At 36.2% G+C, this 16,899-nt stretch overlaps 1 protein-coding gene across 1 annotated transcript in view; it reads right to left on the bottom strand.

Annotated features, from left to right (window-relative positions):
* LOC129519856 (phospholipid-transporting ATPase ABCA3-like) overlaps positions 1–16,899 on the bottom strand; it is a 202,114-nt gene that overhangs the window by 44,017 nt on the left and 141,198 nt on the right. Inside the window, 1 exon segment of the mRNA XM_055340688.1 lies at positions 4,765–4,952. Within this exon segment, the coding sequence (XP_055196663.1) occupies positions 4,765–4,952 (188 nt within the window).

The following is a 16,899-nucleotide window of genomic DNA, read 5'->3' as shown; positions in this document are numbered from 1 at the left end:
CCAAAAGCTGTGAATAGGTACACGTTGTTTTGCAGGGGAGACTTCCATATTTTCTTCACCTGAGAAGGGAGTGTGACTTCTTAACAGAGAGAAGTATGCCACTTCTGTAGACTCTTTGTGTTCAGGGGAATCTGGAAATTTAAGATTTTGGGGTCATTAACTCAGATGTTCCTATTCTATGTGTCAGGGTTCCATTCTTTTCTAATAAGAGCTGTGATCTTGGCATAGCAGATCTGCCTTGGTTGAATTTGACCTTCCTGGAGCTCATCAAATCTGAAAATTGGACCTTGAGCCTAAGTACTCACTTTTCTTTGCTTTTTCCACTGAAGGAAAATAGAGCTCTCTTACTAAAAACTCTCTGCCTTTTATAGAGTAAGGAGTTTAGCAACAGTCTCACAATTCCATTGTTCTAATGGTTGCTATTTTCCCCCATATTTCTTGATTTCTTGATATATCTATCAATTAGTGCATTCTCTTCCTGACATATCATCCCAATTCAGCACTGGTGAAAATTTTAACAACTGGAACATTACTTTGTGTCAGAGGAAATCCGTGTTTCCTTTTCCATCAGTAACATGGCCCTCATTGACAGTGGGGAATCATCTAGTCCTAAAACTCTATCTTATTATATTCTTACTTATTAGAACTCTCCTGGTACTAACCTGCAGGTAGAGTTCCCTTGGGGCCAAAACCTTTGTAAAGGAGAGGAAGGAATCAGGAATAGGTAAAGAGAGGAGTCAGGCCAAAGGACATCCTCAGTTGACCCCCTGGGAGGAAGCCTGAAGTTGTTTGAGAGGCATTGAGATGACCAAACATTTTACTCTTGTATCTGTAAGTGATTGGATGCAGGCCATCTGGGAAGAAGTGTCACCTTGGAAGACAAGAATTTTTGTAGATGAAGCAATCCATAAAGATAATGACAATTGAAAATTATCTGAAGATAGTGCTCCCAAAAGCTGGGGGCATCAACTTCTTCCCTGAAGGGGGATCTGGGCTAAGAACCATATGATCATTTCACCAGATGCAGAAAAAGCATTTGACAAAGTATAACATTCATTCATGATAAAAGTAGGGTTATAGAGAACATACGTCAACATAATAAAGGCCATCTATGGAGATAAGGCCACAGCTAATATCATCATCTATGTGGTAAAACTGAGAGCTTTTCCTCTATGGTCAGAAACAAGACAGGATGTCCACTCTCATCACTGTTTTATTTTTTAAAAAGATTTTATTTATTTATTCATGAGAGACACACAGAGAGAGGCAGAGACAGGCAGAAGGAGAAGCAGGCTCCCTGTGGGTAGCCCAATGCGGGACTTAATCCTGGGACCCCGGGATCACGCCCTGAGTCAAAGGCAGATGCTCAACCACTGAGCCACCCAGGCATTTTAAAATGGTTTTTAAAGAAGATTTTATTTATTTATCTGAGAGAGAGCGAGAGAGCAGGAGCAGGCGGAGTGGCAGAGGGAGAGGGAGAAGCAGACTCACCACTGAGCCTGACATGGGGCTTGATTCAAGGACCCTGGGATCATGATCTGAGCCAAAGACAGATGCTTAACTGACTCAGCCACCCAGGCACCCCTAATCACTGTTATTTAACATGGTACTGGCAGTCTTAGCCATGGCAATCAGACAACAAAAAGAAATAAAAGGCATCCAAATTGGCGAGAAAGAAACCAAACTTTCTCTATTTGCAGAGAACATAATCCTCAGTGTAGAATGTGGAAAGACACCACACACACACACACACACACACACACACGCACACACACACACAAGAATGTAAAACTGATAGATGAATTCAGTAAAGTTGCAGGATATAAAAATCAACATACAGAAATCTGTTATATTGCTATATACCAATAATGAAGCAGTATAAAAAGAAATTAAAGAACCAATCTCATTTAGAATTGCCCAAAAAACAATAAGATACTTAGAAATAAACCTAACCAAAGAAGAGTAAAAGATCTGTACTCTAAAAACCATAAAACACTGATGAAAGAAATTGAAAATGACATAAAGAAATGGAAAGACATTCCATGCTCATGGATTGGAGGAACAAATATTCTTTATAAAAAGTCTATATTACCCAAAGCAATCTACACATTACATCTAAATACCAACCTATCTAAATACCAACAGCATTTTTTTTTGCAGAGCTAGGACAAATAATCCTGAAATTTAAATGGAACCACAAAAGACCCTGAATAGCCAAAGCAGCCTTGAGAAAGCAAAGCATGAGAGCCTGGGTAACTCAGTTGGTTAAATGTCTGCCTTTGGCTCAGGTCATGATCCCAGGGTGCTGGGATTGAGCACTTGCATCGGGCTTCCTAGTCAGCTGGGAGCCTGCTTCCCCCTCTCCTCTCTTCTTGTGCTCTCTGTTGCTATCTCTGTCTATCTCAAATAAACAAATAAAATCTTTTAAAGAAAGCAAAAACAAAGCAAAGCGAAGCTGGAAACTTCAAGTTACATTACAAAGCTGAAGTGATCAAAACAGTATGGTGCTAGCACAAAAATAGATACTAGATCAATGAAACAGAATAGAAAACTCAAAAATGAACCCACAACTATATGGTCAATTAATCTTTAAAAAACCAGGAAAGGGATCCCTGGGTGGTGCAGCGGTTTGGCGCCTGCCTTTGGCCCAGGGTGCGATCCTGGAGACCCGGGATCGAATCCCACGTCGGGCTCCCAGTGCATGGAGCCTGCTTCTCCCTCTGCCTGTGTCTCTGCCTCTCTCTCTCTCTCTCTCTGTGTGTGACTATCATAAATAAATAATAAATAAATAAATAAATAAATAAATAAAATTAATAAAAAACCAGGAAAGAATATCCAATGGGAAAAAGACAGTCTCTTCAACAAATAGTGTTCAGAAAACTGGACAGCAACATGCAAAAGAATGAAACTGGACCACTTTCTTACACCATTCACAAAAATAAATTTGAAATGGATTAAAGACCTAAAGGTGAGATAGGAAATCATAAAAATCCTAGGGGAGAATACAGGAGAATACAGGCAGTAACCTCTTTGACATAGCAACTTCCTTCTAGATGTTTCTCCTGATGTTCCTTCTAGATGTTTCTGCTAAGGAAACAAAAGCAGAAATAAGCTATTGGGACTTCATCAAAATAAAAAGCTTCTGCACAGTGAAGGAAACAATCAACAAAACTAAAAGAAAACCTATGGCGTGAGAGAAGATATTTGAAAATTATATATATATCTATATGTCTATGTATCTATATTTATCTATATGTATGTATGTATCTATCTATCTATCTATCTATCTATCTATCTATCTATCTATCGAGAGAGAGGGAGAGAAAGTAGTGCAAGCCCAATGCAGTGCTTGATCCCATGACCTGAGATCATGGGATCATGATCCCAAAACTAAGAGTCAAACATTCAAGAAACTGAGCCACACAGGTGCCCCTGGAGAGATAATCTTAAGCAGTCTGCATGCTTAGCATGGAGCCTTACACTGGGCTCAATCTCAGACCTGAAATCATGACCTGAGCTGAAATCAAGAGTTGGATGCTTACTTGACTGAGTCACCCAGGTATCCCACAAATGACATATCTGATGAAGGATTAGCATCCAAAATAAATAAAGAACTTATAAAAGTCAATACTCAAAAAATGAATGATCCAGTTAAAAAATGGACAGAAGACATGAATAAACATTTTCCCAAAGAGGATATCCATATGGCCCACAGACACATGAAAAGATGCTCAACATCACTGATTATCAGGGAAACACAAATCAAAACTACAATGAAATGTCATTTGACACCGTCAGAATGGCTTGAATCAGAAACACAAAAAATAACAGGTGTTGGTGAGGAAGTGGAGAAAGGGGAACCCTCTAGCACTGTTGGTGGGAATGCAAACTGTGCAGTCACTCTGGAAAATAGGGCCTTTTAATTCTCATAGATAATTGTGATTTTTTTCTCATCCTAATTAAAATTCCAAGTAGTGGAAGAGACCATATGGTCTCAAGATATCTTTCCTTGTGAAATAGTAAGGATATGCAGACTCAGAGAAATTTATGGCCAAGATCTAGAGCCATCCCAGAATAGCACCCAGGGACAGAATTCAGATGAATGAAATTACAGAGAGACAGATATAGTGGTTCCTGCATCAAGAGGTTCAAGTATAGACTGGAAGGAATTCAGTAATTGAATGGATGGACCATTAAAAGAATTTTTAAAATCCTAAACAAAACCCTGAGCTTATGTGAAATCATGAGAGCTATATAAAGAAATAATGAACAATCTGACTGTTAGAAGCCATGAAGCCCTACAATACTACATAGTTTTTTGTTTTCTATAAAATAAATAAAGATTTATTTATTGATTTAAGGGGGAGAGAGAGGGAGAATCTCAAGCTGACTCCCTGCTAACTGCAGAGCCCAACATGGCGGCTCAATCCAACCCTGAGATCATGACCTGAGCTGAAATCAAAAGCCAGACACTTAACCAGCTGAGCAACCTAGGCACTCTACTACATAGTTTTTAAAAAGTCAATTCCATATTTACAGCTAAATACAACTCAGACGGTATGTGCAAAAAGCAGTGCTTTCTATCATAGTCAATCCAGTTAAAATGAGAGACTTATGATTCAAATTAGTTCCAGTTAGATCTTGACATAATTGTGTGATATTTTATTTATCAAGTAATAGAGGTAGGAATATGTATATTCATACATTTTGGCCTAATAATGAGCTTTCTTTGAGTTGTATCTAAAGTCTATGTTAGTCACTTACTGTCTTGCCTTTTGTGAATATGTTGTGGACATTAGATATAATTTTATGAAAGACAAAGTTTTCCAGGCTCCAGGATGTAGTCTCCAGACACAAAAGCAAAGGTAGATAAAATAAGCCCAAGATAGCCAATGCAATAAAAAATTTTGCAATCCCATGTTTTCCAAAATTATAGACACTGTTCTCAATAACTGAGAATGATAAAAGAGAGATAGCCTTACTTTAAAAACTGATGCAAAGTCTAAGATGACACCAAATTTAAGAAATATAGGATCAAATGAATTTTAAATTCGATTTAAAGAAGTATAGAATATGGAAAATAATTATTTTAATATTTTATTCATTTCTGTTATCTTTCTGGATATCTATAGTTTTTATAATAGTTTTTCTGCCAATGATTTTTTCCTCTAGTTTTTACCAGTTTGGATGGGAGATAACATTACAACATACTCAATGAATTTTAAAGGCTGAGCCTCCATAAATACAATGCTTAATAATGAAGAAAACAAATAAATTAAAGGTATTTATGGCATACCTAACGATTATTGTAGGCCATGTCAAATAATTAAAGTCCTTTAAAGTGAGAAAAACTTTTATTCTATAAATAGGCAAAAGTTTTAAGTAGGAAAAGAATATAATGGTAATAATCATAAGGAAGAAAACAAACAGTCAAAATGGACAGTGGCTTATAGTTTTTGGGTTTACTACAGAGAAAATTAACTAATACCAACAGCTAAATTCTAGATATGCAAATAACAGACATCTCTGAGATGTGAGATACATCACCGTCTTTTCATCAGAATTGTATTTTCTGATGTGTCAATATGCAAAAATGCAATGTTTTATTGTAACAAAATGCACATAAAATTGACCTTTTTAAAGTGTACAATTCAGTGGCAATACATTCACAATGTTCTGCAAATTTACCACTACCTAGATACATAACATTTTCATTACCCCAAAAGAAAACCCAGTATCTATGAACCAGTCATTTTAACCCCCCTTCCTCTAGCCACTGGTAACCACTAATCTACTGTCTCTATGAATTTGCCTACTTTGGACATTTTATATAAATGGAATCATACACTAAGTGGCCTTTTTTGTCTCTTTTACTTAGCATAATGTTTTGAAGGCTCATCAATGTTGCAACATGGGTCTGTAATAAATTTCTCTTTATTGTTGAATATTATTCCATTGTATGGATATACTACATTTTGTTATCCACTTAGCAGTGGATGAACATCTGAATTATTTCCATTTCTGGGAAAAAACTTTTATGAATAATGCTTCTATGAGCATTTGTGTGCAAGTTCTTGTTTAAATACTTATTTTCAATTCTTTTGGATATATATTCAGGAGTGCAATTGTTGGGTCATATGGTAATTCTATGTTTAGAATTATCAAACTTTTTCAAAGCAGCTGCAACATTTTACATTCATACCAGCAATCTATGAGGGTAAGAATTTCTCTACATTCTCATCAAATCTTTAATACTTTTCATATTTTGACTATAGCCATCCAAGTAGGTGTGACGTGATATCTCATTGTGCATTTTTTTATGGAATATATTTGACATGTAACATTGTGTAAGTTTAAGGTGTTTAACATCCTTCTTTAAAAAATTTATATATTGTAACATGATTGCCAATGTAGCAATATTGATCACATTACATATTTATAGTACAATATTATTATCTATATTCATTATACTGTGCATTAGAGATCTATGGCTTATTTAGTATTCATTACAAGTTTGTGACCTTAAACACCATCACTCTTAGCATCTGTCCTCCATCCCCAAGTAACCAACATTTTACCCTGTGTTTTTTACAGGTTTAAGTTTTTTAGATTCTGCATTTAAGTGATACTACTATACAGTACTTGTTTCTGACTAACGTTGTTTATCATAATGTGCTTGTTTCACCCATGTTGTCTCAAATGGTATCTTCTATTTCCATGGCTTAATAACATTCTGCTGTGTTTATGTACCGTATTTTTTTTTTTTATCCTTCATTCACTGATGGGCATTTGGGTTGTTTCCATATCTTGGCTATTGTGAATAATGCTGTGATATATGCACAGGAGTGAATATATCTTTTCAAAATCGTGTTTTCATTTCCTTTGGGCATCTACTTAGAACTGGAATTGCTGGATCATATGGTAGATCTATTTTTAGGTTTTTGAGGCACCTCCACATTGTTTTCCATAATAGTTGGGCTGATTTACATTCCCACCAACAACGTATAAAAGTTCCCTTTCTACCATATCCTTCCCAGAACCTGTCATTTCTTATCTTCTTGGTGACAGCCTTTCTAATAGGCATGAAGTGATAATCTCATTGCAGTTTTGATGTCCATTTCTCTGATGATTATTGAAGTGGAGTATCTACTCAAGTGCCTGTTGGCCATTTTTTTTGCCTATTTTTTTTATTGGAGTTCAATTTGCCAACATATAGTATAACACCCAGTGCTCATCCTGTCAAGTGCCCCCCTCAGTGCCCCTTACAAGTCAACCCCATCCCCCCCCACCTCCCCTTCCACTACCTTGTTTGTTTCCTCAAGGAAAGAGTTAGGAGTCTCTCATGTGATTTTTCCCACTCATTTTCTCTCCTTTCCCCTATAATCCCTTTCACTATTTTTTATATTCCCCATATGACTGAAACCATATAATATTTGTCCTTCTCTGATTGACTTACTTCACTCATTATAATACCCTCCAGTTCCATCCATGTCAAAGCAAATGGTGAGTATTTCTCCTTTCTAATGGCTGAGTAATATTCCATTGTGTACATAGACCACATCTTCTTCATCCATTCATCTTTTGATGGACACCGAGGCTCCTTCCACAGTTTGGCTATTGTGGACATTCCTGCTATAAACATTGGGGTGAAGGTGCTTTTCACTGCATCTGTATCTTTGGGATAAAACTGAGCAGTGCAATTGCTGGGTTGAAGGGTAGCTCTATTTTTAACTCTTTGAGGAACCTCCACACTGTTTTCCAGAGTGGCTGTACCAGTTCACATTCCCATCAACAGTGCAAGAGGGTTCCCCTTTCTCCACATCCTCTCCAACATTTGTGGTTTCCTATCTTGTTAATTTTCACCATTGTCATTGGTGTGAGGTGGCATCTCACTGTGGTTTTGGTTTGTATTTCCCTGATGGCAAGTGATGCAGAGCATTTTCTCATGTGCTTGTTGGCCATGCCTATGCCTTCCTCTGTGAAATTTTTGTTCTTTTGTCCATTTCATGATTGGATTGTTTGTTTCTTGGGTGTTGAGTTTAATAAGTTCTTTATAGATCTTGGATACTAGCCCTTTATCTGATAATGTCTTCTCCCATTCAGTACATTGCCTTTTAGTTTTGATGACTATTTCTTTAGCTGTTCAGAAGCTTTTTATCTTGATTAAGTCCCAATTGTTCATTTTTGCTTTTGTTTCCCTTGCCATCATAGATGTATCTTGCAAGAAATTGCTCTGGCCAAGTTCAAAAAGGGTGTTGCCTGTATGTTCCTCTAGGATTTTGATGGATTCTTGTCTCACATTTAGATCTTTCATCCATTTTGAGTTTATCTTTGTGTATGGTGTAAGAGAATGGTGCAGTTTCATTCCACTGCATGTGGCTGTCCAATAATCCCAGCATCACTTATTGAAGAGACTTTTTTCCAGTAGATAGTCTTCCCTGCTTTGTCGAATATTAGTTGACCATAGAGCTGATGGCCCATTTCTGGGTTCTCTATCCTGTTCATTGATCTATGTGTCTGTTTTTGTGCCAGCACCACACTGTCTTGATGATCACAGCTTTGTAGTACAACTTGAAATTTGGCTCTGGTTTTCTTTTTCAATATTTCCCTGGCTATTTGGAGTCTTTTCTGATTCCACACAAATCTTAAGATTATTTGTTCCAACTATCTGAAGAAAAGTCCATGGTATTTTGGTAGGGATTGCATTGACCGTGTAAATTGCCCTGGGTAGCATAGACATTTTCACAATATTAATTCTTCCAATCCATGAGCATGGAATATTTTTCCATCTCCTTGTGTCTTCCTCAATTTCTTTCAGAAGTGTTCTGTAGTTTTCAGGGTATAGATCCTTTACCTCTTTGGTTAGGTTTATTCCTAGGTATCTTATGCTTTTGGGTGCAATTGTAAATGGGATTGACTCCTTAATTTCTCTTTCTTCAGTCTCATTGTTAGTGTATAGAAATGCCACTGAATTTCTGGGCATTGATTTTGTATCCTGCCACATTGCCACATTGCTGTATGAGTTCTAGCAATCTTGGGGTGGAGTCTTTTGGGTTTTCTATGTACAGTATCATGTCATCTGCAAAGAGGGAGAGTTTGACTTCTTCTTTGCCAATCTGAATGCCTTTTATTTCTTTTTGTTGCCTGATTGCTGAGGCTAGTACTTCTAGTACTATGTTGAATAGCAGTGGTGAGAGTGGACATCCCTGTCGTGTTCCTGATCTTAGGGGAAAAACTCTCAATGTTTCCCCCATTGAGAATGATATTTGCTGTGGGCTTTTTGTAGATGGCTCTTAAGATGCTGAGGAATGTTCCCTCTATCCCTACACTCTGAAGAGTTTTGATCAGGAATGGATTCTGTATTTTGTCAAATGCTTTCTCTGCATCTATTGAGAGGATCATATAGTTCTTCTTTTTTCTCTTGTTGATGTGAATGGTAAAATTTGAAAATTCCAAAGATAAAGTGAAAATCCTTACAGCAGCAAGAGAGAAGAGATTCCTAACTTATTTGAGGAGAAATAATAGATTAACAGCAGACCTCTCCACAGAGACCTGGTAGGCCAGAAAGAGCTGGCATGATATAATCAGGGTACTAAATGAGAAGAACATGAAGCCAAGAATAATTTATGCAGCAAGGCTCTCATTCAGAATAGAAGGAGAGATAAAGACCTTCCAAGATAGGTAGAAACTGAAAGAATATGTGACCACCAAACCAGCTCTTCAAGAAATATTAAGGGGGACCCTCTAAAAGAAAGAGGAAGCCCCCAAAAATAATGCACAAAAACAAGGACTGAATAGGTATTATGATGGCACTAAATTCATATCTTTCAATAGTTACTCCGAACGTGAGTGGGCTAAATGATCCCATTTAAAGATGCAAGATAGGGACTGGATAAAAAAGCAAGACCCATCTATTTGCTGTCTACAAGAGACTCATTTTGACCTAAGGACAACTCCAGCCTGAAAATGAAAGGTTGGAGAACCATTTACCATTCAAATGTTCCTCAAAAGAAAGCTGGGGTAGCAATCCTCATATCAGATAAATAAAAGTTTATTCCAAAGACTGTAGTAAGAGATGAAGAGGAACATTATATCATACTTAAAGGGTGTATCCAACAAGAAGACCTAACAATCATGAATATTTATGCCCCTAATGTGGGAGCTGCCAAGTATATCAATCAATTAATAACCAAAGTAAAGACATACTTAGTTAATAACACACTAATAGTAGGAGACTTCAACATGGCATTTTATGCAAATGACAGATATTCTAAGCACATCTCCAAAGAAACATGGGCTTTAAGTGATACATTGGACCAGATGGATTTCACAGATATACACAGAACTTTCCAGCCCAATGCAACTGAATACACATTCTTCTCAAGTGCACATGGAACTTTCTCCACAATAGACCACATATTGGGTCAAAAATCAGGTCTTAGCCAATACCAAAGATTGGGATTGTTCCCTGCATATTTTCAGACCACAATGCTTTGAAACTAAACTCAATCACAAGAAGAAATTCACCCCCACTCCCCGCCATCCTCCCCTTCCACCAACCCTAGTTCGTTTCCCAAAATTAGGAGTCTTCATGTTCTGTCTCCCTTTCTGAAATTTCCTACCCATTTCTTCTCCCTTCCCTTCTATTCCCTTTCACTATTATTTATATTCCCCAAATGAATGGGACCATATAATGTTTGTCCTTCTCCGATTGACTTATTTCACTCAGCATAATACCCTCCAGTTCAATTACATATAAAGAACCTAACTAGATATATACCTTTGTGAGACTTTAAGAAGAAAAAGATGAGGTAAATATTTGGTTAGAAATTTGAAAAAGCACAAGAAAGTTAAAAATATTGCAACTAACAAAATAAGATTTAAAAGAGTTAAAAGAATAAAAACAAAGGCTGATTCTTGAAAATGCTGTATATTTATATAAGCCTTTGGTAAGCAAGAAAATAAAAAATAAGGGATCCCCTCCCTGCAAATATGCTATATTAGGAAGGAGAAAGTAGATATGACTTATAATTATGGAAGAGAATAAAATAATTATATTCAGCTTTATGTCAGTGACTAGAAATCAGAGTTTTTTTCAAAAATTATGTTTTATAACAACTTTTTAAAGAGAAAATACAGATTAAAAAATTCTAGTTAGTTATCACACAGTGTAATATTTTTTTCAGGTATACAATATTGTGATTCAGCACTTCATATAACATCCAGTGCTCATCACAACAATTGTACTCCTTAATATTCATCATCTATTTCACCAGTCTCCCATCACCTCCCCTCTGGTAACCATCACTTTGTTCTCTATAGTTAATAGTATGCTTCTTGCTCCTGAGAGCCTGAGGGTTCCACTGCCCCTCCTGGGATCCTGCCCGAGGTTCCTCAAAGAGTTAAAAATAGATCTGCCCTATGACCCAGCAATTGCACTGCTGGGGATTTACCTCAAAGATATAGATGCAGTGAAACACCGGGACACCTGCACCCCGATGTTTCTAGCAGCAATGTCCACAATAGCCGAACTGTGGAAGGAGACTTGGTGTCCATTAAGATGAATGGATAAAGAAGATGTAGTATATGTATACAATGGAATATTATTCAGCCATTAGGAACGACAAATACCCACTATTTGCTTCAACATGGAGAGACCTGGAGGGTATTATGCTGAGTGAAATAAGTCAATTGGAGAAGGATAAACATTATATGGTCTCATTCATCTGGGGAATATAAAAATTAGTAAAAGGGAATAAAGGGAAAGGAGTGAAAATATCAGCGAGGGTGACAAAACATGAGAGACACCTAACTCTGGGAAATGAACAAGGGGTAGTGGAAGAAGAAGTGGGCGGGGGGTCGGGGTGACTGGGTGATGGGCAATGAGGGGGGCACTTGGTGGGATGAGCACTGGGTGTTATGCTATATGCTGACAAATTGAACTCCAATAAAAAATTTTTTTAAAAATTTCAAAAAAAAAATACTATGCTTCTTGGTTTGCTTCCCTCTATCCACCCCCCATTGTCTTTTGTTTTGTTTCTTAAATCTGACATATGCACGAAATGATGTGGTTTCTGCCTTTCTCTGGCTGACTTATTTTGCTTAGCATAATACTCTATAGCTCCAACCATGTCACTGAAAATTGGCAAGATTTCATTCATTTTTAAAAAGTTTTTTAAATTTTTAAAAAAAATTTTTGATTTTTTAAAATTAAAAATTTTTTTATTTCATTCATTTTGACGTCTGATCCATGTCACTGCAAATGGCAAGATTTCATTCTTTTTATTGTGTGTGTATATATATGTATATATATACACACATATATTTTATATATATACAATAAAAATATATATTTTGATATATACATCTTTATCCATTCATCAGTTGATGGACATTTGGGCTCTTTCCATAATTTCCCTATTGTAGATAATGCTGTTATAAACATCGAGGTGGATGCATCCCTTCAAATCAGTATTTTTATATTTTTTTGGTAAATACCTAGTAGTGCCATTGCTGGATTATAGGGTAGTTCTATTTAACTTTTTTTTTTTTTTTGAGAACCTCCATATTATTCTCGAGAGTGGCTGCACTAGTTTGCATTCCCACCACATCATCCTTGCCAACACCTGGTGATTCTTGCGTGGTTGATTTTAGCCATTTTTTAAAAGATTTTATTTATTTATTCATGAGAGACACACACACACACACACACAGAGAGAGAGGCAGAGACACAGGCAGAGGGAGAAGCAGGCTCCCTGCAGGAAGCCCAATGTGGGACTCGAAACCGGGTCTCCAGGATCACGTCCTGGGCCGAAGGTGCCGCTAAACCACTGACCCACCCAGGCTGCCCGATTTTAGCCATTCTGACAGGTGTGAGGTGATATTTCATTGTGGTTTTATGTTTTTCTTATGATCAGTAATGTTGAGTATCTTTTCAGGTGTCTGTTGGCCATCTGGATGTCCTCTTCAGAAAAATGTCTATTCATATCTTGTCTATTTTTAAATGGATCATTGATTTTTAGGGTGCTGAGTTTTATAATTTCTTTATATATTTGTGATACTAACCCTTTATCAGATTTGTCATTTGTAAATATCTTCTCCCACTCCTTAGGTTTTCTTTTAGTTTTATTGATTGCTTCGCTATGCAGAAGCTTTCTTTTTCTTTTCCCTTCATTTCTTTTTAAAGTAGGATTAAATGCAGAGCTTGAACTTATGACCCTGAGATCAGGATCTGAGCTGAGATCAAGAGTCAGACGCTTAGCCTACTGAGCTACCCAGGCACCCCTGTGCAGAAGCTTTTGATTTTAATGAAGTCCCAATAATTTATTTTTTGCTTATATTTCCCTTGCCTTAGGAGACATATTTCGAAGGAAGTTGCTTTGGCTGATGCTAAAGAGATTACTGCCTGTGTTCTCCCCTAGGATTTTATGATTTCAGGTCTCACATTTAGATCTTTAACCCTTTTTGAATTTACCTTTGTGTCTGGTGTAAGAAAGTGGTCTACGTTCATTCTTATGCATGTTGCTGTCCAGTTTTCCCAACACCATTTGTTGAAGAGACTTTTTCCCATTGGATAGTATTTCCTGTTTTCTTGGAGATTATTTGACCATATAGTTGGAGATTAATTGACCAGAATAATTTTTAAAAGAAAAATATAAATTACCATACTCATGTGGATTGAATTATGGAAAGAATAGACCAATAACTGAAGAAATTGTTAAAGAGCTCCCAGGAAAAAATATAACAAATTTAAACAGCTTCATAAGCTTAGCTCTATCAAGAATCAAAAAATTTCTATGTTATCTGAAAATTTTCAGAGTTCCCACTTCCAAATGGTCAGTTGAGCACACACATTTCCTTCCTTCCTTTCCTAAAATCTCTTTCAAATGTCATTAAAGCTATACAAAGAAGTATAAATCCATAACAACATGGAGAATGGAAGTGGGGGAAATAGATAACTTGAAATTCTGTTGACTTTTTGTAAGAGGGAAAGATGTCTGGGTGGTGGTGATGCATAAACCAAAGAGGAAAAAAATCGTGGCCCTCAGAGACAAAATCCTAGAGAAGTTCTAAATGAAATAATGCCTGTTGTGGTCTTGTGAAACAGTATTTATGGTATTTAATAAAAGTGCTGTACAGCTTTATTTCTATCTTATAACAGACATACAAGCCTCCATTCTGTTCTTTAAACACATATGGTCCTTTAATTTGAGGCATTTGTTCTTACTCTTCCATCAGTCTGAAATATCATTCCTCCAGCTCTACACTGGCTAGTTGAATCTCATTCTTTTAGCCATCAGATCCAATACTACTCTGGAGAGATGTTCTCTATAAATGTTCTATCTGAGGTGGCCCAAGTTTATCTTTTTTTTTTAATAAAGATTTTATTTGAGAGAGCATGCACAAGAGAGAGTGAGCATGAGCGGGGGGCGGGGGAGGAAGACAGGAGGAAGGTAAGAGGTAGAGGGAGAAGCAGACTCCCCAATGAGCAGGGACCCCGATATGGAGCTTAATCACAGGACCCCAGGATCATGACCTTAGCTGAAGGCAGATGCTTAACTGAGTGATCCACCCAGGTCCCCCTGTTACTCTATCTTATACTTCATTTATTCCTCTTATTGTTTTATTTCTACATGCAACCATTGTTTTTATTTACTAACCTTTTAATTTTTTCCCCACCTGTCCCAACCCTTAGAATAAAAGCCCTGTGTAACCAGGGATCTGTCTTCTTCAGTATTAGTACACAAGGTATAGCAAATAGTAAGGGTTCAAGAAAGAGAAAACAGAAGAAATGGAGGAAAAGTGATAAATGAAATTATAGATTTTTTTTTTCCCCTAGCACTTGATGACTAGAGCCTTTGGGTTGAAATTGCCATCAAATGATAAGTAGAATTTAAGGGGGGGAGTTATTGATTAACTCAATACGGATTACCATCAGAAAATCAATTAACTTAATACACCATATTAAAAGAATAAAGCACAAAACCCCCATAAGATATTAAAGACACAGAAAAAGCACTTGATCCAACTTATGACAAAAACTCTTAATAAACTAGGAATAGAATGGACCTTCCTCAAACTGATAAAGAGAATCTATGAAAAACCTACAGCTAAAAATCATACTTAATGATGAATGACTGATTAAGATTCCTCTTAAGACTGGGAACAAGGCAAGGATGTTTACTCCCATCACTACAATTCAACATTGTACTGGAAGTTTTAGTCAGTAAAATAAAATATAGAAAAAAATAAAAGAAACCTTGATTTTGAAAGGAAGAAGTAAGGGTATTCACAAACAACATAATCCTCCATATGGCAAAATCTTAAGGAATCCACAAGAAAACCACTAGAACTAATAAATGAGTTAATTAAATGCACAGGATATAAGACCAAAAAGTCATAGTATTTTAAGTATATACAAAAAATCATTTGGATTTCTATATACTAGCAGTGAGTAGAAGAAAATAAAATTGAGAAAACAATGTCAAGATTGCTTTGGGTATTTGGGATCTTTTGTGGTTTCATACAAATTTAGGATTATTTGTTCTACTTCTGTGAAAATGCTGGTGGTATTTTGATAGGGACTGCATTAAATGTGTATTTTTCTATGGGTAGTATGGACATTTAAACAATATTTGTTCTTCTAACTCATGAGTACGGAATGTCTTTCCATTTCTTTGTGTCTTCTTCAATTTCTTTCATCAGTGTTTTATAGTTTTCAGAGTACAAGTCTTTCACCTCTTTGTTTAGGTTTATTCCTAGGCATTTTATTATTTTATTTTCTTTTTTGTGCAATTATAAATGAGATTGATTCCTTAATTTCTCTTTCTTCTGCTTCTTTATTGATCTATAGAAGTGCAATAGATTTCTATACATTGGTTTGTATCCTGCAAATTTTCTGAATTCATGTTATCAGTTCTAGCAGTTTTTTTTTTTGTGTAGTCTTTTGGGTTTTCTATATCCAGTATCATGTCATCTGCAAATAGTGAAAGCTTTGCTTCTTCCTTGCTTATTTGGATGCCTTTTAATTTCTTTTTGTTGTCTGATCTTGCAGCTAGGACTTCCAGCACTATGTTGGATAAGAGTGGACATCCTGTATAAGAATACTGATTTGAAGGGGCACATGCAATGTTGATAGTACCACTATCAACAATAGCCAAATTATGGAAAGAATTTAAATGTCCATTGACTGATGAATGGATAAAGATGATGTGGGATAGATACATACATATGTACACACATATACATACACACATATGTCCATGTATACATATGTAACACACATATAGGTACACATATGTAGGCATGTATATGTGTGTATATATGCACACAATGAAATATTAGTCATCAAAAAGAATGATATCTTACCATTTGCAATAACATGGATGGAACTAGAGGGTATTATGCTAAACGAAATAAGGCAGTCAGAGAAAGACAAAAACCATATAATTTCACTCATATATGGAATTTAAGAAACAAAACAGATGAGCATAGGGGAAGGGAAAGAAAAAGATAAAAACAGAGAGGGAGACAAATCATAAGAGACTTTTAATTAGAGAACAAATTGAGAATTGCTGGAAGGGAGGTGGGTGGGAGCATGAGCTAAATAAGTGATGGCAGGCACATGTTGTCATGAGAACTGGATGTTATATCTAAGTTATCAGTCACTAAATTCTATTCCTGAAACTAATACTACACTATATGTTAACTTGAATTTAAATAAATAATAAAATCTTAGAGGAAAAAAAAAAGTGGAATCCTTGTCTCTTCACCATAGAGGAAAAGTTCTGTTTTTCCCCATTGAGGATATTAGCTGTGGGTTTTTTATATATGGCCTTTATTATGTTGAGAGTTTTTTTTTTGTTTTTTGTTTCTTTGTTTTTGTTTTTGTTTTTTTTA

Source organism: Nyctereutes procyonoides, unplaced genomic scaffold (assembly GCF_905146905.1).
Source record: "Nyctereutes procyonoides isolate TBG_1078 unplaced genomic scaffold, NYPRO_anot_genome, whole genome shotgun sequence".
In the NCBI taxonomy this organism is placed as follows: domain Eukaryota; kingdom Metazoa; phylum Chordata; class Mammalia; order Carnivora; family Canidae; genus Nyctereutes; species Nyctereutes procyonoides.
This window is presented reverse-complemented; position numbering and strand designations above follow the sequence as displayed.